This window comes from Mixia osmundae (assembly GCF_000708205.1).
Source record: "Mixia osmundae IAM 14324 unplaced genomic scaffold scaffold_1, whole genome shotgun sequence".
In the NCBI taxonomy this organism is placed as follows: Eukaryota; Fungi; Basidiomycota; class Mixiomycetes; order Mixiales; family Mixiaceae; genus Mixia; species Mixia osmundae.
In genome coordinates this window covers 2,257,076-2,275,781 of record NW_014575563.1, presented here as the reverse complement: position 1 = coordinate 2,275,781, position 18,706 = coordinate 2,257,076, and the positions used below count along the sequence as shown (strand labels likewise).

Here is an 18,706-nt window from a genome sequence, read left to right as displayed (position 1 = left end):
GTCGTGGCTGTCAGAACGTGAGAGGTACAACAAATGCGATACATAGGCTGATATGCGCGCGAAGTGACATCATGAGCGAGCCCGAGAGAGCAATGTCTGGTTGAAGGCAAGCTCGCCCACGCTGCGAATACGTGAGCCGGTGTACTTGCCTTTGCCCTTGCTTTGCTCCTCCTCCCACTGGAGATCTTGCGTGTAGGCCTCGACGGCTTCTTCCAGCTCACCACCTGTTCGAAGGCCAGCAGCTTGACCAGACTCTGTGGCGAGAAGCGCGTACTCCTTGCGCCTGGCGTCTTCAATCTGTTTGATGTACGACTCTGCGACGCCTTGTTCGGGACACTTAACGGCGAGCATGAATCGCCGGATGAGTAGCCTCCGGCGTTCTTGCTCGGGTGTGTACAGTGGCTGGGGAGACTCGGACGGCTTGGCGTGGCCGGGCAAAATCAGAAATGAGCGTGTGTGTAGCAGCTGGGGGCTCGTCGTCAAAATGGAAAGCGGCAGTCGGTTGAGCGTTGCCAGCGCTCGCGGCTGGACATGACGTTCAGCCAAGCATCCTCCTGCTGACGAGATCCTTACCTCGACACCGTACCGAAAAGAAATGCCGATCAACGTGTCCTCTGGTCTAATATAATGCAGCGCCGTCTCTCTTTCACTCGGCTTTTCAGCAGGCAGATCTGCCAAGCTTGCGTCCGCTAAGTAGGCGGGTGGTGAGCCCTTCGCGTCTGGCTCTGCAAGTTCGTGCTGCAGACTCCCATGGTGATCGTCATCCTCATCATCGCCGATGCTGAATGCACCGCTATTGGCCGCGAGAGGATCATACGCCGGCGGAGGACGGGAGACGATATCGATCGATCGCTGGCAATACAGGCAATATTCGCCCAATCGAGGGCGCTTGTGTAGGCAGGTTGCACAGATCGGACGAGCACAGCAGGGCGTCCGATAGGTCCGCTCATCTTGCGAGCCTGACTTCTCATCCAGACCTTCTTTGGACTTGCTGGGCAGAGGCTCGGAGGCACAAGCCAGGCATAGAGTCGTCATTTGAGTCCGTGTTGCAGCATGGTGAGATTCCATGTGGCAACGACGACGACGCGGCGCCGGGAAGATGCGTGTCTTCTTACAACATGTACAGTGTTTTAATGGTCATTAGAGGTCAGCCTCTGGCTCTGTAATCTTCGGTATCGTGTTTGTGGTTGCTATTCGCCTGGCTCGTGGCCTTGCCCTGGACGTGGCAGACCCTCCTGCAGAAGACGCTTCCGATTTGCGTTTGCGCGATTCAGTCGGCCGAGGCGTATAGCCTTCTCCAGCCTCGTCTGAGCTGACTGCCGGTCTCTTGTCCGAGTGTCGTGCTCGCTTTGGCTTCATTGACGCTAGTGCTGGAGGCACTGGCTTCCTGGAAGCCGAAGGCGAGCTAGACGCGCGCTTTCTTGTCGTAGAGCTCGAGCTCGTCCGCTTCTTCATCAATGGCCTCTCGACTTGCTCTTCGTCATCGGACGAAGTGGCGGCAGTGCTATGTTGCGCCTTACGCCAGGACTCCACGACCGCCTGAAGACGGGCCGAGCCATACCCTTTCTTTTGCAATCGCGCGTTTTGACCCATGCCACCCGTTACATCGAAGTAGCGCTCGAGCGAGCCCTGCATGTTGGCAATGCCTCGGTTCTGCACAGTTCGCATCATCAGCAGGGTCATCGCTGAGATGCACAGCGTACTCTGTCAGACATCCGTTTGATCAATGGCAAGAGCAGGTCCTCGACTTTGGGCGCTGCCCAGCCAAGACTGTCCATCAGGAAGTGGCGAAGTCCGTCCAGATCCGGCAAGCCCCATGTGAAGCGTTCTGACGAAGTTTCGACGTCAGGATTAAGGTAAGCATCCATCTGCGCACCAATCAGCCTTGACTCTCTAGTCGGGAGCGTACTAACAACGGCTGGATTAGGCCACGATTCATCTAGTACGAGGGTTTTCATCGACTTTTTCTGCTTGTCTGTCAGCGACTGTTCAGACGACTACCGGTCGCGACGCACGAAGCGACGGCGAAAAGCGGTTCTCAGATCTGCTTCTCCATCTTGACCCTTCTGGACTTTTATCCACCACCGACGGAATTCGACAAGACCGGCAGGGCCTGGAAACTCGCGCATGAGCTCCATGCCGAGCACAGGCCCAACTTTGGGCAAGCCTTCAACATAGTCTGATCCAAGGAAGTAGGCTAGCTTGCAAAGCTTGTCGCGATCGAGACTGAGCTCGCGTTCGATGTCGGAGAGCAAGAAGCATTCGACGTATTTGTTCTGATTGAACATGTTTTTGAAGACTCTCCCGCCGCCAAAGAGGAACACGTCCGAGTCGTCTGTGATGATGCCATCAACGAGTCCTGCCATCCAAAGCTGAGCGCATTGTGCTTCAGCCTCCATCGGTGCATCCACATAAGGTATGCCAAAGAGACGTAGCATGACGCGGATTTCTTTTGCCATCTGCTGGGTGATCTCGTCTGCATTCCTTCGATCCGTCTTTTGCTGTTGACCAAGGACTTTGATCTCTGCTTCAACTTCCTGTCGCATCTCGTCAAGGTTGCGATTCTTGAGTTGGGCGAGAAAGCGTGTGAATTCATTCGTTTCTTCTTGCAGACCTTGCTCGGCCTCTTCATCATCGTCCGGCGCCTCATCAGATAGCTCGTGGCCAGCGTCGAGCATGGGAAAATCTGCAAGCTGCTCCTCTGGACTCTCCATGGGCACTGTTACCCGCCTAGTGCGGGATGGTGGCGTAGATGTGCGCCTGACGCGAGAGGGTGGCGTAGGTGTGCGCTGCCATGCGATGAAATCCGACGCTTCTGAGCCCGCTGGACTAGACGAGCGCTCGCGCACGTCGTGAAATGATTCATCATTTGCTGCAGAGCGGGTACAATTGACATCACGCTCCGCTGCAGAGTGTTGTGCAGGTTTTTGTAGTTCCGACCGAGTTGCCGTCGCTGACTCAATGAAGTCTGACGAGGTTCGCGGTGAGTCCAATGAGGCTTGCGGCGCTGACAATCTAGACGTCTGCGCCGGCGGAGACGAGGCTCGATTCGCGTCGGCTGTCAAAGGCAAGAGCGAATCGTGACGCACAGATTCGTCTGCAGCTTCCTTGGACGTGGTCTGGATGGGAGGATTGGGCTGCAACGGTGCCACGACCTGGCCGCCAGACGTGTCAAGTATTGCCACTGATGGCCCCGGCGAGCCTGACGCTGGTCTTTTGTCGCGCATTATTATGGGCTTGTCGATGTCATGATGCGAGCCCTCGATAGCGCGAGCTTTCTCAGATGCTAGTCCGTTGGGCGCCTGGGCGACCGCTTGCTGGGATTCGGGCTGAGCATAGTCCTTAGCCAAAATGGCATCTTGATCAGCAGCTGACTCTTCGAGTGGAACTTCTTGCCGAACCGTAGCATCCAGTGCTGGGCTGACAGATACTGCTGGAGGTGGTTCGCGACGAGTGGATGATCTGGCCATGCTGTGCACGGCGACTTCATCCATCGACTCGTCGGAATCGGAGTCGGACGGAACGACCGGCAATGCGCTTTCTGCAGCTCGCGCCCTCCCTGGCTCGCTGACATTTGTTCCTTGCGTGCTACCTATTTGGCGTCCCGTTAAACGATCCGCATTTCTGCGGGAGGTCGCAAAGAGCGGCGCCTGGGGAGGAACGGGCTGAGCGTCCAGGTGTGGATCATACTCTTCTCTGGCTACAGGACCAAACCGAGCCCTTATAGCATCTAGAGCCATACGTTTTCGTTCCTCGGAGCTTGGCGAGGGTAATCGTGCCGTCCCCGGAATGTCAATTTCGTCAAATTCTTCGTCGGTCGTCGTCGCATTTGTCTCGTCTGTGTCCGTATTGTCGATCCGAATCGGCTTGTCTTTCGTGAGACCGTCCCTCACTCCGAGAACCCATCCGCCGCCATCATCCGCGCTCTGCTTTGCCAAGACGTACTCTTTGTTGCGCTCAGACGCAATCCTGATGGGCACGGTTATGTTTGCGTTTGCGATAACGTCAGTGACGGTCAGTAGCTTTTGCGTGAGCTCGTTGCGCGTCTTGAGATGCATGATTTGCGCTTTCGAGAAGTCGAGCGCAGTGGGAGCTTTCTTCATTGCGAGGACACGTGAATGATTGGACTGGCGGGATCGAATGCGCAAGTCGCCGATGATCTCGTATTTGACCTCTGTCGGCAGATTCATGAACATGGGCGAGCCTAGATCAAAGTCTTCGGGCCGCATCTCGTCGATGAAGGACCTGAGCTCGTCCTCGGTAGCCATGCGAGGGTCCGACAGTGTGGCTTTGGCGTGTAGAGGCTCATCGAGCGTTGGCAGAGCATAGGGATCCCTATGCACATACTTTTTCTTGGTCGGCGCAGCAGGCGATTCCGAGGAGCGCTCGTTGGTTGGGCTCGAGGCAGCTCCTATCTGGACGCCAGAAATGGCAGAGAAATGTCGAGGAGGTACGCCCGCTTCGAGGTCGTCAAGGTAGACCGTATCCTGGTTTATCACGTCGCCCGTGCCGTCTGTGATGGCGGCAGACACAGGTTGCCTGCGGGTTGCTTCTTCTACGGCTGCTTTCCTGAGCTGGGCCGAGAGTAGCTTCTCTGCTGTCTTTGCGAGACTGTCTGCACCTCCACGCTTGCGTCGCTTCCGCTCGGATACGGCGATGCGCTTGATGACGGGCGCACCACCGTCAAAGACAAAGACGGGCTTGATGCCGTAGTAGAGCAGCTTGCAAATCCGACGGAGGAAACCTAGAATATGAGCATTGTCCAGTGCCCTGCCCTCTTTGTCTCGCATGGCCAGCTGGAACTGATGCAGCCAGATTGAAGAGTCGACGGCCATTCGCTTGTTGCCCAACGTCTCAAGGGCGATAGGCCTCGCGACCGGCTGAATGATCGGCCAGAGTCCTGCACAGCTCTCGTCAGCGATGCATTCAGGACCTGTGACGCATTCGGCCTACCGTGTACGCCCATGATTGCATCTTACGGCTCACGTCGAGCTTTTGACTTGGTTCGGGCGCCAGCACGCGCGCGAGTACCGAGTGCGGCACAAACGCTCGTCGAGTGCGAGGCCGCTTCTTGGAGAGCGCGATGTCAGACCAGCCTGACAGGACCGTCGGCGCATCAGACGTCAATCCCCGGGGCATCCCAAGGGCGATCTTCATCGTTCGCTCGCCCCCATTGCGTTCATTGCAAGCTTATCTCGAGCTGCAGGAGAATGTGCCAGACTTTCTCGGAGGCCCAGAGGCAGAGGCAGAAGGGGTACTCAAGTCTCTTGAAGAGACGCTCTCGTGGGTTCTGCATGAGAGACGAAGTATCATACGCTCATGCAGGAAAAGCCTGCAGGAAGTATAAATTCATGCAGACCTCAACAAGCTCCAAAGCGGCCAACCTGGAGGCAAAGGTCCCTGAGCTCACAGAGACGCTCAAGGTCATCACTGTCTTGCAAGAGAAGCATGTCCGTGACTCACACCCTACTCGGAGTCGGACTGAAGAGGCAGATAGGCGGCTGAAGAGCCTCTCGAGACTACGTTCGAACTCAACGATACTCTCTATGCACGCGCAAGCATACCGCCGTCCAGTCAGCTCTATCTGTGGCTAGGCGTACGCATCCTCTCCGTGCACTCATCCTGGGCTGACAGGACGCAGGCGAGCACCATGCTCGCATACGACATACCCGAGGCGCTCGCGCTATTGACAACCAAGCTAGAGGCCGCAAAGACGCAACTGCGAAACGCACGAGAAGATCTCGTCTTTCTGAGAGAACAAATCACTACTACGGAAGTCAATATCGCACGCGTTTACAATTTTGACGTCAAGCAAAGGCGCGAGAGACGCGAAAGAGAGCAAGCCGCGCAAAATGCATGAGCCCGGCGTGCTCACGCCCGTGCAACGGGAGCCATCACGTGGCCCAAGCCACGCTCGAGCACTCAAGCTGGACACTTGCATCTGGTGTACAGCCTACTGCTTCGACGGACTTGCAGAGGCAGAGCCGCTTGCTACAGGCGCATGGATCTTGACCGCAGGGTCGGATTACTGCCTTGACGGATGTACTAGCGTACCGCAGATGATTTCTAGCTTGGCAATCTCTTTGCAGAGGTTCTTACCTGACTTGACCTGGCTTGACAGTGAACGGCAGCTGCCTCTCGTTGCCCGCCGCGCCAGCCGGTGTGAAGATCTCGACTTTTCTACTGCTGCCCGAGTTGAGCTTGCTGCGCCATCAAAACCTGAGCAAAGCCGAATACGACCGTGAAGGGTGCGCATTGTGTCTCGTTGTAAGCGTCGCGCTATGTCGAAGGAGGACTCGTGCCTATGCTTCGCGCTTTTTCTTGTACATTCAACGATTCAAATGACTGATCATGGTTCAAGCAAATATAATTTGTACCAAGAATCAGCTGCAATCAATCGTGCGCGATGAATGTGTACAGTATCGAAAGCCCCGGGCGTTTGTGACCACGCTGTGTATAGTGTAACGTCTTCTGATCGAGTCATGAGGAGACTGTGCATCGTTTCCATGTGTGACCCGCGGCGCTGCTGGCCAGCGCCGGCTCGGCTGAGCTCCGACGTCAGGCGTTGGGCGCGTCAAACAAGGAAAGCGCGTTCAGTCTGTATGGTCTGTATGTGCCATGAGGCTTGTCTGGGATGCCATAGCCACGCTGACAGAATTTGAACGAGTTGATAACACAGCTGACGAATTTGATTTGACCGACAGACAGCTGTGCAGCTACCGATGAAACTTGGATAGTAAAAGCCGTGGTCGATGCCGTGGTCTGGCTTCTGCTTCTGACGACATCCTTCAAACGAGCCTCAATGGCGCATGAACAGTAGCTGACCTACCTGGCTCTGTGTGCCTGTACAAGATTTGCAAGTGTGCATATACAGCAAGTACGGCAAGCGAATATATACAGCAGATTAACCATGTTTGATACCGAGGTGTATGCACGTTTGGCCGAGCGGTTAAGGCGCATGCTTAAGGTCTTCTACGAAGCCCGCATGTTCGAAAGTTGATCGGTTCGACTCCGATAGCGTGCAATATGCGACCTCCAAAAACTCCCAACTTTTTGGTCCTGGAGACCATGTCCTCGGGTCTTCCCTTTTGACAGAGCTTGGCGATGTCTGCAACCACCCAGCGCAGCAACAATGAGATTTAGCCAGGTCCTTCGGCGACTTCTATTTTTTTGCGCGTCGCGCAAATCCACGTCAGCCCTGCCTGCATCGAAACTCGAGCGGTTTGGCCAGGGTCAATTTAAGCATCATTACAGCTGCGCATGAGTGAATCTCACCCTGCACGACACAGAGCTTGCACGCGCAGAATTGATGCGGGCCTTTCGATATGTGCTCGCGAGTCGTGTTTCCCCCATGCAGCGTCCCTCTTCGACTTCATTGCGCAGAATCTCATATCTCTTCGAGTCGTATGAGAGGACTATATATCTTCTGGGCGCTCTGCAAACACAGCAGCCTAGTCCCTATAGATCGGCGGCGCCTGCACGCCGCAACCCGGAATCTAGTCCGATTGCACTGGCGCAGCCCGTGTGACGCAGTCGACATGCAGGGGAGACGTCAACGCAAGGTTCGCTAGATGCTGGGTAGTGTCAGGCAGCCGCAGCATACGGAGCAGCGCAGCTGAGGAAGGTGCACGCGATATAGGCCCCGCTAAGTGTGGCACTTAGTGAATACTCTTGCGGGCGAGCAATTCAAAGTGCTGCTTGGTCTGTGCGATCCACAGTACGTTCGAGCCCTCACTATTTGGAGATCTAATATCTCGAGCCTCTCGATGCCAACATTGCAGTCATGCGCTACCCGGCTTCGGCCTTTGTGCTTGGCGAAATCGCAAGTGCCGCGATGACAATGGCGAAGGGTATCCGCGAGCCACTGCCTGACTGCCCAGCCAATGATGACACCAGCGCAACCCACACTATATGCGGCTCCGAGCGGCTTCAGCAAGCACAGTCGCCGCTTGGAACATTCGCTGACTCAAGCAAAGGCAAAGTCACCAAGCCCAGCTCAGTAGACCGAGCTTTTCGGCACTCAGCCGCCGTTGCTTGCATCGAAACATTGCATTGGCCGGCTCAGCAGCACGAAACTGCGACGTAGATGTTGTAAGACTTTTGGCATCTTACCTGCGCATATCAGCATGTCCTTGGCTGGAAAATAGCTCAGCACTTTCTGTAAGACCTGAGGCGGTGCCCGCAAGCCATCTGAACCACTATATTCTTCTCGCTTGGACGATTGTCGCATGATCGGGACTGCTGTACTGAAACGCGCTCGTCGGTGCGACGGCAGATCTACTGGCCGTACGAACCTATTGCCAGCCTCTACGCAGGATTGGCGCGATGGCGACAAAACCTGGAGAGCGTCGCGAGCCCAATATTCCCATCCGAATGGAAGGTGTGGCCCGAAAACCCGCTAAAAGGCCCCTCGCGTCAGATTTGCTGTCTAACGAAGTGCCAGACGTTTCGGTTGCGAGCATGGACACAGCCGATCGGCGAGAAGCATGGGCCGATTCGGCAGCCTTACGGACATGGATCTGCCGAGATATTCAGGCTAATGATGTCATCGTTGCACTGGACCCGCTCGCATGGCTCCAATCGGGCGCACGCATCATGCATTGCAGTCCGAGACACTCGCCAAGAGATCCTGAGCTGTAGTCTCAATGTAGGCCATTGCACGGTCTTGCAGGTTATACGTGATGACGACGCTGTCATCGAGAAATCCATGGCCGGGCGTGAGGAGATCGTGATATTGATCCGCCCAGCTGGCATCCTTCGGCTCAAAAATGAGTGAGGACGCGTATGCAAAGTTGTCGGTGTATCCAGTCACTTTTCGTGTAGGCCCCCAGGAGAGCACATTGTGAGGCCGGGTTGCGTTGAGCAGATAGACGAATTGAGAATATGTCAGAAAGCCGCGGTGTTGGATGTGACCAAGAGCAACCAAGACGGTGTTGGACGAGCTCGGTTCGCAACCTCCGCGATGGCATAGCGTGAGACGCGATATCTGAGTAGCATGGTGGATCTCGTCGCGATAGCCCAGTTGTGAGGAGAAGGCTTGTCCGACGCAGTCAGAGCCTGCATCTAGCTTCTCGAACAGCATCGATACTGACGTCAAGTTGACGGGCTTCAAAACAGCTCGGGGCGAAAGCGAGTAGCTGACCATGGGTAGACCGTTGGCAGCAAATGTTGGCAGGAGCTGCCAGTTCTTTTCACGAACATTTTGTTGGGGCAAGACAAGTTCGACGGGCGCGGTATGATCGATGGCTGGTGATGTCAGGATTTCGGCCAATCCAGGCCACAAAGATCTCAGATCCCTCACGAGACCGATGTCTCTGCAGAGAGTCTCATCGGAGGGTGCGCGGCCGTAGATGAGTTGAGGTCGACGAGCGTCGTCCCAGGATAGTCGAGGGTCCTCTGCCCCGTAGGGATTATCCGAGCAGACAGGATGCACCATCGTCTGATCTAGCGGCAAAACGAAAGTCGGACCCGATATACTGAACTCCTTTGTCTTTGCGTCACGAAAGATCGCAAACGCGCCGAGTCGCTGAAGAGAGGCCGGTCGGCCAACGATACGTGTCTCTTCGTCAAGCACAGAGGGTAGTCGCGCCACACCGATGGCATACCAGGCACAACCTTCGGGCAGACGTAGCATCGCCATGTTGTAGGTCGTATTGAGCTCCGAGTGGGTGAGCACGCCGTTAACGAGGAGCTCACCTTGAGGTGGTGCGATGTGCCGGATCTGCCAGTCCCGCATCTCACGAGGATCACTGAGCACTCGGGCTAGCGTGACCTGCGAGCCAGAGGCGGCATGCTCGTAGAATGCTGTTTTGACCAGCCTGGTGAACCGGGCAGGGGGCCCTACGCCGGACAGTGCAAGGGACAGAGCGCAATAGACAGCTATGCCGATTGCAAGCGCGAGGGCGAGCGACCGTCTGCGACGTGCAAGTCGTCTGCGTTCTGCTGCTTCTTTGGCAAAATCCATCTCCCGAGCGACAGCTGACAGCAGACGGCACAAGGCCGACTACCGGCGACATGCTGTGACGACGAAACATAGCGACGGTCGTGAAACACAGGGGTAAGCAAGCGGAAGTCTTGCTTGACTACGCGCATCTTCGTCCTAAGCTTGGTCGAGCTCGGTGCGGCAGGCTGGAGAGACACAGGGTGCATTGCAAGGTCCCCGTTGTATAGAGGGGAACCGCGTCGGCGACTGACCCGGCCGGGCATCATCGCTGCAGCCGTCTTAGCAGGCGTCGTTGCGACATCCGGAGTAGACTGTAGCGTCGGAAGAATGTATAGAGATTCTCGCGGTCGTCAGCGGCTTTCACTTTGATGAGGGGTTGGCCAAGATTTGCTGCCGTCTCACTGCTGGGCTTCAAAGGAGCGCATTACAAGAGAGAGCGCCGGAAGCGCTTAGACCAGACGGGCACAATTCCTGCGCCAGTTGTGTCTCGTTCATTGCTTCCAACGCTTGCGCTACGACTCGATAGCTCGAACTACATTTGATCAGGTCAGCGAGCATCGGACGAGCCATCGTTTCGCCATTTACGAGGGGGTCCTGCCTCCGATGATATCTCCCCCACTCGCAGCAGCCTCGAGAGGTCGTGCCAATAGCACTATGGACGGAAGAAACGATCGAGTGGTATCCTGGCCGAAGCGACATGATTGGGGAGAGAACAGTATTGGGTCCACGCCTCGCTCTGCCTCGCTCGTGCTCAATTGAGGAAATGTCTTCATCGGTAGATACAGCCGCCACACGAAGGCTGGACAGAGGTCTGCGCGGGAGGTGCCTGGCGGGACATGCACGGGCGCTACACCACAAGGCCGGCAATGTTGCGATGACGCGATGACGCGCATCGTCGATCACATCGAAAGCGCTTGGTCATCCGGTCATCAGCGCAAGTTGATGCAAAGGGCGACTTCACGGCTGCAGCATCTGAGTAACGCGTTGGGCACGGGCAGCAAGAGACGATCGTCGAGCATGTCGTTCTGGGACAATGAGCGATTCAAGGATTGCCCAAAGGAAGTCAAAGAGGCGAAAGGTCTCCATCTCATCACAATGTCGACTCCCAACGGCAAGAAGGTCCAAGTCGGCTTGGAGGAGCTCAAGGAAGCCTATGGTACCGAGTTCACCTGGTCACATGTCAACATTATGACCAATCGCCAGAAGGAGCCTTGGTTTCTCGCGCTCAATCACAATGGCCGGATCCCCGTCTTGCTCGATGCAACCAAGAAGGACGAAACAGGCAGGCCCTTCTTGGTCATGGAGACAGCGGCTATCCTTCTCTACCTAGCCAAGGAACACGACTCCAACGACAAGTTTGGCTTCAAGGACGAATTCGAGCGCAACGAGTGTCTCCAATGGATGTTCTTCGGACATGGCGGCATCGGTCCCATGCAAGGCCAGCTCAACCATTTTGGCCACAAGGACGAAAAGATCGAGTACGCCATCAAGCGATATCATGACGAGACCTTGCGACTCTATGGCGTACTCGATGGCAGGCTGTCCGGCTCCTTCACCGGCGGCCCCGAACGCGAGTACCTCGCCGGCAAGGGCAAGGGCAAATACAGCTGGGCAGACATCTCCATCATTCCCTGGGTAGCCATGTACGAGCGTAGCGGTATCGAGCAAGCAGAGATGGACAAGCTGCCTCATCTGCAAGCTTGGATAAAGCGATGCACAGATCGTCCGGCGGCCAAGCGCGGCTTTGAAAACTATGCCGAGCCAGGTTCGAAATAAGGCTCGACGGTTAGCTACCGACACATACAATATGACCATGACAACATGAAATGCAAATCACTTCTTAGCTGCCTGTTCCGTGAGAATGTCGTGCATGGCGAGTCGAACGATTGGCGTTGTAGGAAGCAATGTGGGCACAGTGCCAGGGTTGCTGCCTCTGACGGCTGCAGATGATCCTTCTGGCGAAATGGTGCCTGTCCACCGAAGTTCGAGAATCCGGCCCATGACTAGGCCGTCAACCGCTCGCGCTCCGAGTATGCGACACATCGGGAAATAGGGGACCTCCCATGCAGCTGAGTCGGGTGAGGATGAAGCGGCAGCGCTGCCTTGTAGCTTTGTTTGTGGGTCTGCCCCCGGCGGCCGCGATTCGCTCAGCTTCTGCATGATCGCTAGCAAATCGGCGGCAGAAAAGGGCGCCCCTGGGTCATTTTCGCTCTGCTCTGGCTGTACAGCGCCCATGAAAGGTGAAGAGGTCGAATGAGGCGAACTAGCAGCATTGGCCAGGGGGGAATAGATCTCAAAGCCCGTGCCCATCGGGCCGCTCGAGATTTCCGGGTCGTCTCCGTCTACCGCTGATGGTCTTCGATTTGGCATGGAATGGATGAGCTGCAAGTTCAGCAGGGAATGCGCTTGAACGTAATGCGAGCAATCTCGGATGCGTAGTTTGCCGTCAAGGTCTCGATAGTCTGCCACAAAATCCTGATGATGTGCAAGCTTGCCGCCGAAGGCGTCGTATTGGCTCTCAAAATCGAGGCCAGACTGTAGCTCGGCAGGCACATCGGGCAGCAGGACAGTCTCGTAATACCGCTTCGCTTCCTCCTTGGTACAGTCCCCGATCGTCATGATCTTTGCGTGCTGCATGACGTTCATCTGGCGCAGCCAATGCATATAGAACGAATCTGATGTCGCATGGACGACGTGACAGAGTCGATCTTGCTTCGTGAGGACCAGAATGGAGTCGAGGAAGCATTTCATCGTCTCTGATGACTTGATGAGTGCAGGCAGCTTGTGCGCCTCGTCAAGAAAGAAGACGGGTATCTTCTTGGTGTCTTTGTCGACCTGCATCACCTTTTGCTGCTCAGGCTGACGGTCGTCGCGCGTTTCCTGCTTTCCGTCATCGACTTTGCGCGTCTTGGGCTTCTTGTGCGATTCCGCAGATTGCGCGTCTCTCCGCTCCTGCTGCTCTTCGCTGAGCTGTGGCTCGTACTCCCAATATTTGAGCAGAGCGGACTGGAAGAGCTCCATCAAGTGGGCGATATCGCTTGTCTTGACTGTCCCGCCGCCTTCTACGCGCCGCTCTACTGACAGTCTGTCGTGCTTGAACGCTAGGCCTTCTTTGGCATAGTCCTGATAGCCGTCTAGTTTCTCTGCAACACCGGTGCACCACTGCTCCATCTGAACCGAAAATGACATGTAGAGTGACGCGAGATCGGCAAAGCCGGCGATGCGGAGATCAAAGTGAAGGACGTGATACTTGTCCTGCGAGAGGACTTGCCGGAGCAGCGCTGTCTTGCCCACAGAACTCGAGCCAAAGATGACGGTAAAATTCTGCGTCACACTGAGCATTCTACGAGGCTCGGTTGCACGTAAGCACGCACAGGTACTTTCGCCAAACATCGTTCGATAGCTTTAATCTCGTTGGTCCGCTCGAAGAAGCCCGGCAGAGGAGAGAAGGTATGTTTGGGCGGTATCTGGGCCCTCTCTTGCTGTTCCTTCATGTCGTTGCGCGCCTCTTCCAGCAGCTTTTTGGATTCTGTCAGCGATCTCACTGTCTCTGCTGGCTGTGTGCAGGCCCGTAGCATCAGCAGCGGGTCCGTGGTGGTCAAGAAGGCGGGCTCACATTGGCGAGGACGCCAAAGATCTCTCCCAAGCCAAAGAAAGTGCGTCTCTGAGGCCATTGGAGGGTGCTCGTGTTCAGTCGGGGTGGAGGGATCAGCAGACCGATGCGCGTCTGCTGCGAAGGTGGACGCAACTTCACTCGACGGAAGGACATTCGTGCTGGCCAGCGTGAGGCGTGACATCATCTTTTGTTTGGTCAACGCGATTTGTCAGCAGCCAGGCTTTGGACCACACGTATACGCACTTGCTGGCCGACAAGGTGTCCTTCTCGATCGCGCGCACCACACGTAGCCATACGCTTGCAAGAGTCTTCTTGAGAGGTTCCGGCGTCAACAGGCGCTTTGCAAGTTGATCACGTCCACATAACATGACTGGCTATGCTGACATTTTGGTGGCAGAGGGTGACAATGTCCGCGATAGCAGCCATCAGCAACGAGAAGAGGCAAGCCATTGCTGCAATAAATGCCAGCAAGATATGGTCTCGAAGTGAGCTATCAGACTGGGACCGGATAGCCGATCATATGGATTCCTTTCACAATCACTTTCGTCAAACATTCGAGCACGTATACCGTCATGCGGAAGACTATAGAATGCTCGGACTCAGCTTGAACAGCTTTCTAGCGCAAGCCATGTCACTCTACACGCGTTCGTCGCATACTTGGATCACGTCGCCTTCCTGATCGAGGCTGTACAGACTTGAATATGCACCATTCCATCGAGGAGCGCTTCATTTTTCCTCATCTATCACAGCGGATGCCTCAATTCGCGCATGGCGAGCAGCATACCAGAGAGCACCAAGAGATGCACAAGGGTCAGCTCCCTCACTATCAGGTGCCCTTTTGCTTACCTACCCGTCAGGACTGGAACGATATTCTGCGTATATAAAGACGGCACAGCAGACGCCAAGCAAGTACGACGGAAGCGAACTACGAGCCATCATGAGCGAGTTGGGCAGTGTCCTCATGCCACGTAGGTCCTCTGCACCTGTTGGGGCCGAGCTCACATCAGGGTAGATATGGATGCAGAGGTGACAAGCCTAAAGGGCGCATCTCTCCGACAGTATTGGGCGTTTGACGAGCTCAAGTCTTTTCCAATGTAGCCCCTCTAGCCGAACAGGCGCTTCAAGAGTCTTCACGCTGGCATGCACAACTCGAATGCATTCCGTCTTGTCAGTCCATGCACGCTATTTCTTTTTCCCCTTCTTCGATTTGTCCGTCGGCTTGCTGAAGTCTGGCGGCCGATTGGTATCTTTGGCATTAGATCCTGGCGCACGTGCTCCGAATCTACTCATGAACGAAGGCGTGCTGGAAGTAGAGCTGACCGGTGTTTGACCGGGCAGAGGTGACGGTCCCCGAGACGAAGAGGACGTCACGGACTGATAGCTCGAATGGCTCGAAGGAGGCGCGGAGCCTTGTTGTCGCGGGCCAGGCGAGTACGAGCGCGGCGTGGGCTTGCTATACGAGATCAGAGGCGACCGATGCACTTCCGGCTGCGACCGAGGCCGTGCTGGCTCCGGCATTGGCGCAGTGAATCCACTAGTAGCGGGTGCTTGCCCCGGGTCGACCGAATTTGGTGCAGACTGTCGAGACCCCGCCACCCGGAGCCCAGACATGCCTGAATCGAGCTGACTGCTATTCACCGGGTTTGGCGGTAAGCGGATATTGGGCGGATCATGCGATGGCGGCGCTGACCTGCTTTGCCCCTGTGTCCGTTGCTGCATGGGTATCGGCATATTGACTGGCGGGGCGAAACTTCGGTTCTGATTGTCTGGCAGTCCGTTCGGTGTCGGGTATCCATTCGGCAAGCACTGTTGCTGATCCTGAGCTTGCACTTGCTGGGGCGGCAGGTAGTTCCGAGTCTGCTGACTATTGCTTTGTAATGGCGATGGCATCGTCAAGGGTGGCGGCAGGCGTTGCTGAGGCGGTCCACTGGGATGATAGGAAGCTTGATGTGGCTGCGGCTGCGTTTGCGGTGGACCGCGCATCTGGGGTGAGCTCTGCGCGGGACCACTAGGCCGATGCAGATGGGCACGTTGCTCTGGATGCCGCAGTTGAACTTGTTGTGGCGGCGCAAAGCCTCGACTCTGTTGGCTGGGTCCCACTTGCTTGGCATTGCCTGTAGGATGCAGCGAGTAAGAGGCACTTTTGCCGTGCTGTGTCGAGCCAGGTCGCTGACCCGGCGGTAGGGCGCCGTTCGGCGGTCTCGCGTTAGGCTGCGGGGGCCCTCGCTGGGAGAATGGCTGCGGCTGGGCCGGTGGCGCCATCGGCCTGGGTTGTGTTTGAGTATGCGAGGCGGCTGACGGGGGACTCATGAGTCCGACGCCCAGTCGAGTGCCGGTCTTTTCAGCTGCCTTGATGATCTCGTCGTCCAGAACATTGAGAGCAGCACAGAGGACAATCCACTCGACCATGTCTTCATTACCTTCGCCGAGTGTCTTCCAGACGGCTTTTTCGTCTTCAGTCCTGCCCGTCATGGCCACCCGGGTACCTCCGCCGCCTTTCCCAGATGCGTCTGCGACGTTCTTGGAGATCTTGCCGAATTCGACTCGCTTTGGGGGTATCAGATGACCAGCATAGGTAAAGTAGAAGAGCGTCCAAAAAGGCGATTGTGGCGAGGGTTTGCTGATCTGGAACAAGGGCTGCTCGTCGCCCCCACCTGCGCTACCATGTGCATTTTGACCGTGAGGATCATTTGGGTCCGACGCGTCTTGCCCAGCTGGCGGCAACGTAAGCTTGTAGATGGGCGACAGTACTCCGGTGTTGTAGATCGTCCATTTCAGGTTTCGACTGGCCTCACACTTTACGCCACGATGCGCGTTAGGTCCATGACCGTCGCCAGGTGTGCCGCGAGCAGGTCCGTTGGTAGAGCTGCCGGAAGAGATGGGCGGAAAGAGCTTTGCTACGCAAAGGTCGCCTGCTTCAGAGGGCGTCAAGAGATAGTCTGTGACGCGCGTCAGTGCAATTCGCAGTGTGCGATAGATGGGTCAGACTTGCTTTCCCTGTTGTAGCTCGTGTGCAGATAGGTATACAGGATCTGCTGGGGCTTGCCCAGCGGCGTCACGATCTAGAGAGCCAGCTCGCGCTGAGCAACGCGTCGTTGGTGGAGTTTACGGGCCGATACGTACTAGCGTAGGTAGATGATCTGGCACTGGCGGATGATGCGGCGACGTAAAGACTGTGTAGATTGCTGTGACAGATTCGCGATCAGGCACTCAAAGGGCTCGGGCAGGGGTGAGACTGACCTGCCATGCCGAGGGAATATGAAAAGTCAATGCCAGGGGCTAGGCTCAGTCGAACGAGATGTTGCGTTCGGCCCTGCGGACGAGCCTTGCGCTACCTATCTGACTCGGTGGAGTGTTGACCGCTGTTTTTACGGTTTTGCGACCGGCTTGCCTGGTCGAGCGCGTCAATCGAGCAGCAAAGCCCAAGGACCAGCTCGCAATGACGGATGGTGGACTGATCGATGCTATGCGCCAGGCTGCATGCCAACACCGCTGTTGTGTTGCGCGCACTGTTGCAGTGACGCGCGCCTGATGTGCGAAAGCGTGTCAAAGTCGGTTTGAGACGCTCTGTCGATGGCGAACCCTCGTGCGATCTTACTAAATGAAGCTCTGTAGCGCTCGAAGCCGCTCGTTGGCTGGCTGATGTGCAATCCTCGATGTCGCTGGTGATGCTGTTATCGCCCCACGAAATCAAGTTTAACCGGGGCATAGCTCTACCCACTTGATTTCGATCCCAAGGTCGGCTCAGCCCAGCCAGCTCGGCAGCAATCAGTCACAATGCCACGCGCAGAGAAGGGCTCTTCCAAGGGTGAGTGACATATCAATGATCAGCAGGGCAAGTTGTACTGACACGAGGAGGACGCAGCCTTGGCCAACGCCATGAAAAGCAAAGGCCTACAACGGCTGAGATGGTACTGTCAAGTCTGCGAGAAACAATGCCGTGATGCAAACGGCTTCAAGGTGCGCTCGCATGTGCTCTGCTCGTGTCAGGCTACTCACACGGCCGGATGTCAGTGCCACACCATGTCCGAGGGTCACTTGCGCATGATGCTCGTCGTCGGAGAGAACGCGGGAAAGCACCTGGACGCTTACTCTCAGACCTTCAAGTCCGACTTTCTCCGCCTCCTCTCCAACAGGTCAGCCTCTCGCGCTCGTCCTTCGGCGCCGTCGGGGCTGACACAACCCTGTGCAGATGGGGAACCAAGCGTGTCAGGGCCAACCAGGTCTACAACGAGTTTATCCAAGACAAGCATCACACGCATATGAATTCAACTCGTTGGGTCACCCTGACCGAGTTCATAAAGAGTCTTGGACGGCAAGGTGTCGTCAAAGTCGACGAGACTGAAAAGGGTTTCTACATTGCTTGGATTGACAATACGCCCAAGACGCTCTCACGTCAGGTAGGCTCATATCCGCTCATAGATCGACAGAGCTGACTCGTATGCATACAGGCTGCAACACAGTCAAAAGAGCGCGCCGATATGGACGATGAGCAACGACAGCGCAAGCTCATCAAAGAACAGATCGCCCGTGCGCAAGCAGAGGTTTCCGCCGCGCCTGTCGCCTCCGGTAGTGGATCCGAAAATAGTGGATCTCTGTCTCCGTCTGCAGATTCTAAAGAGCCCGCGCCACCGATTCAGATTAAATTAGACTTGCCCGCATCTGCGCCTGTTGCACCTGCTGCCGTGGCGCCCATCAAGATCAACCCGCTCAAGGTTGCTAATCCCCTCAAGGGAGCTAGCAAACCCTCTATCTTCAAGACTGGCTCTGCCACGCCGGCATCAGTCAGCAACAAGCGGCCGCTGTCTGCGATGGAGCAAATCGTCAGAGAAGAGGAGGAGCGGAAGCGGAGGCGAGAATCAAGACCGATGCAGATCGGCAGGATCGCTACATAGGAGTTGACAAAGCATCACTGTCACATGAGTCTTGTTGACTGTATGCCCCTTTGTGACAGCTCGCATCACAATGCAATCGTTTTCTGGTTCCATCAGCACCGCCCAGATGGCTCCGTTCATCTAATGGCATCTGGCTGCATGGAAATGACCTGAAACGCCGCATGCCGCTTGTCAACAGACGACGATCACTCGAAGCACATGTTTCCAGCCCTGTCAATCAGCCTGAGCGATGATAGACTAGTGCGCAAGAGG

The 18,706-nt window shown here is 56.0% G+C and overlaps 11 protein-coding genes across 11 annotated transcripts; 5 read left to right on the top strand and 6 right to left on the bottom strand.

Annotated features, from left to right (window-relative positions):
• Nucleotides 1-69: 69 nt before the first annotated feature.
• L969DRAFT_92335 (uncharacterized protein) lies at nt 70-1,068 on the bottom strand (the record flags this gene model as incomplete). The annotated part of the gene is made up of 2 exons (XM_014715988.1): nt 70-525; nt 574-1,068. 2 exons carry the CDS (start codon nt 1,066-1,068, stop codon nt 70-72), a joined length of 951 nt encoding a protein of 316 aa, XP_014571474.1.
• A 72-nt stretch (nt 1,069-1,140) lies between these two features.
• Nucleotides 1,141-4,966, bottom strand: L969DRAFT_92334 (uncharacterized protein; the record flags this gene model as incomplete). Its single annotated transcript, XM_014715987.1, has 5 exons — nt 1,141-1,653; nt 1,704-1,868; nt 1,914-1,967; nt 2,016-4,900; nt 4,954-4,966. 5 exons carry the CDS (start codon nt 4,964-4,966, stop codon nt 1,141-1,143), a joined length of 3,630 nt encoding a protein of 1,209 aa, XP_014571473.1.
• Nucleotides 4,967-5,083: 117 nt separating this feature from the next.
• Nucleotides 5,084-6,245, top strand: L969DRAFT_42316 (uncharacterized protein; the record flags this gene model as incomplete). The annotated part of the gene is made up of 6 exons (XM_014715453.1): nt 5,084-5,158; nt 5,207-5,283; nt 5,339-5,450; nt 5,498-5,596; nt 5,642-5,806; nt 5,844-6,245. 6 exons carry the CDS (start codon nt 5,084-5,086, stop codon nt 6,243-6,245), a joined length of 930 nt encoding a protein of 309 aa, XP_014570939.1.
• Nucleotides 6,246-7,551: 1,306 nt separating this feature from the next.
• On the top strand, nt 7,552-8,086 carry L969DRAFT_70393 (uncharacterized protein; the record flags this gene model as incomplete). Its single annotated transcript, XM_014715986.1, has 3 exons — nt 7,552-7,583; nt 7,640-7,717; nt 7,782-8,086. The coding sequence occupies exon 3, from the start codon at nt 7,784-7,786 to the stop codon at nt 8,084-8,086; it is 303 nt and encodes a 100-aa protein (XP_014571472.1). The 5' UTR covers nt 7,552-7,583; nt 7,640-7,717; nt 7,782-7,783.
• Nucleotides 8,087-8,593: 507 nt separating this feature from the next.
• On the bottom strand, nt 8,594-10,642 carry L969DRAFT_92330 (uncharacterized protein; the record flags this gene model as incomplete). Its single annotated transcript, XM_014715985.1, has 5 exons — nt 8,594-9,840; nt 9,984-10,128; nt 10,195-10,254; nt 10,404-10,475; nt 10,529-10,642. The coding sequence occupies 5 exons, from the start codon at nt 10,640-10,642 to the stop codon at nt 8,594-8,596; spliced, it is 1,638 nt and encodes a 545-aa protein (XP_014571471.1).
• Nucleotides 10,643-10,825: 183 nt separating this feature from the next.
• Nucleotides 10,826-11,719, top strand: L969DRAFT_15111 (uncharacterized protein; the record flags this gene model as incomplete). The annotated part of the gene is made up of 1 exon (XM_014714941.1): nt 10,826-11,719. The coding sequence occupies one exon, from the start codon at nt 10,826-10,828 to the stop codon at nt 11,717-11,719; it is 894 nt and encodes a 297-aa protein (XP_014570427.1).
• Nucleotides 11,720-11,776: 57 nt separating this feature from the next.
• Nucleotides 11,777-13,712, bottom strand: L969DRAFT_42294 (uncharacterized protein; the record flags this gene model as incomplete). The annotated part of the gene is made up of 3 exons (XM_014715431.1): nt 11,777-13,267; nt 13,318-13,500; nt 13,560-13,712. 3 exons carry the CDS (start codon nt 13,710-13,712, stop codon nt 11,777-11,779), a joined length of 1,827 nt encoding a protein of 608 aa, XP_014570917.1.
• Nucleotides 13,713-13,956: 244 nt separating this feature from the next.
• On the top strand, nt 13,957-14,724 carry L969DRAFT_84795 (uncharacterized protein). Its single transcript, XM_014715984.1, has 4 exons — nt 13,957-14,203; nt 14,253-14,369; nt 14,417-14,527; nt 14,572-14,724. The coding sequence occupies exons 1-4, from the start codon at nt 13,966-13,968 to the stop codon at nt 14,655-14,657; spliced, it is 552 nt and encodes a 183-aa protein (XP_014571470.1). The 5' UTR covers nt 13,957-13,965; the 3' UTR covers nt 14,658-14,724.
• A 17-nt stretch (nt 14,725-14,741) lies between these two features.
• Nucleotides 14,742-16,806, bottom strand: L969DRAFT_92326 (uncharacterized protein; the record flags this gene model as incomplete). Its single annotated transcript, XM_014715983.1, has 4 exons — nt 14,742-16,498; nt 16,552-16,621; nt 16,683-16,744; nt 16,800-16,806. 4 exons carry the CDS (start codon nt 16,804-16,806, stop codon nt 14,742-14,744), a joined length of 1,896 nt encoding a protein of 631 aa, XP_014571469.1.
• Nucleotides 16,807-16,844: 38 nt separating this feature from the next.
• L969DRAFT_43704 (uncharacterized protein) lies at nt 16,845-17,268 on the bottom strand (the record flags this gene model as incomplete). The annotated part of the gene is made up of 2 exons (XM_014715982.1): nt 16,845-17,087; nt 17,158-17,268. The coding sequence occupies 2 exons, from the start codon at nt 17,266-17,268 to the stop codon at nt 16,845-16,847; spliced, it is 354 nt and encodes a 117-aa protein (XP_014571468.1).
• Nucleotides 17,269-17,297: 29 nt separating this feature from the next.
• On the top strand, nt 17,298-18,664 carry L969DRAFT_84793 (uncharacterized protein). Its single transcript, XM_014715981.1, has 5 exons — nt 17,298-17,367; nt 17,425-17,519; nt 17,574-17,695; nt 17,752-17,959; nt 18,011-18,664. The coding sequence occupies exons 1-5, from the start codon at nt 17,337-17,339 to the stop codon at nt 18,452-18,454; spliced, it is 900 nt and encodes a 299-aa protein (XP_014571467.1). The 5' UTR covers nt 17,298-17,336; the 3' UTR covers nt 18,455-18,664.
• Nucleotides 18,665-18,706: the final 42 nt, after the last annotated feature.

Bases quoted from the DNA above. Each gene is read 5' to 3' on its own strand.
- L969DRAFT_84793 (XM_014715981.1), top strand. From the start codon at position 17,337: ATGCCACGCGCAGAGAAGGGCTCTTCCAAGG. The intron at 17,368-17,424 runs GTGAGTGACATA...AGGAGGACGCAG, and splicing joins AGAGAAGGGCTCTTCCAAGG to CCTTGGCCAACGCCATGAAA. The intron at 17,520-17,573 runs GTGCGCTCGCAT...GCCGGATGTCAG, and splicing joins GTGATGCAAACGGCTTCAAG to TGCCACACCATGTCCGAGGG.
- L969DRAFT_84795 (XM_014715984.1), top strand. From the start codon at position 13,966: ATGTCCGCGATAGCAGCCATCAGCAACGAGAAGAGGCAAGCCATTGCT. The intron at 14,204-14,252 runs GTTCGTCGCATA...GAGGCTGTACAG, and splicing joins AGCCATGTCACTCTACACGC to ACTTGAATATGCACCATTCC. The intron at 14,370-14,416 runs GTCAGCTCCCTC...CCTACCCGTCAG, and splicing joins GCACCAAGAGATGCACAAGG to GACTGGAACGATATTCTGCG.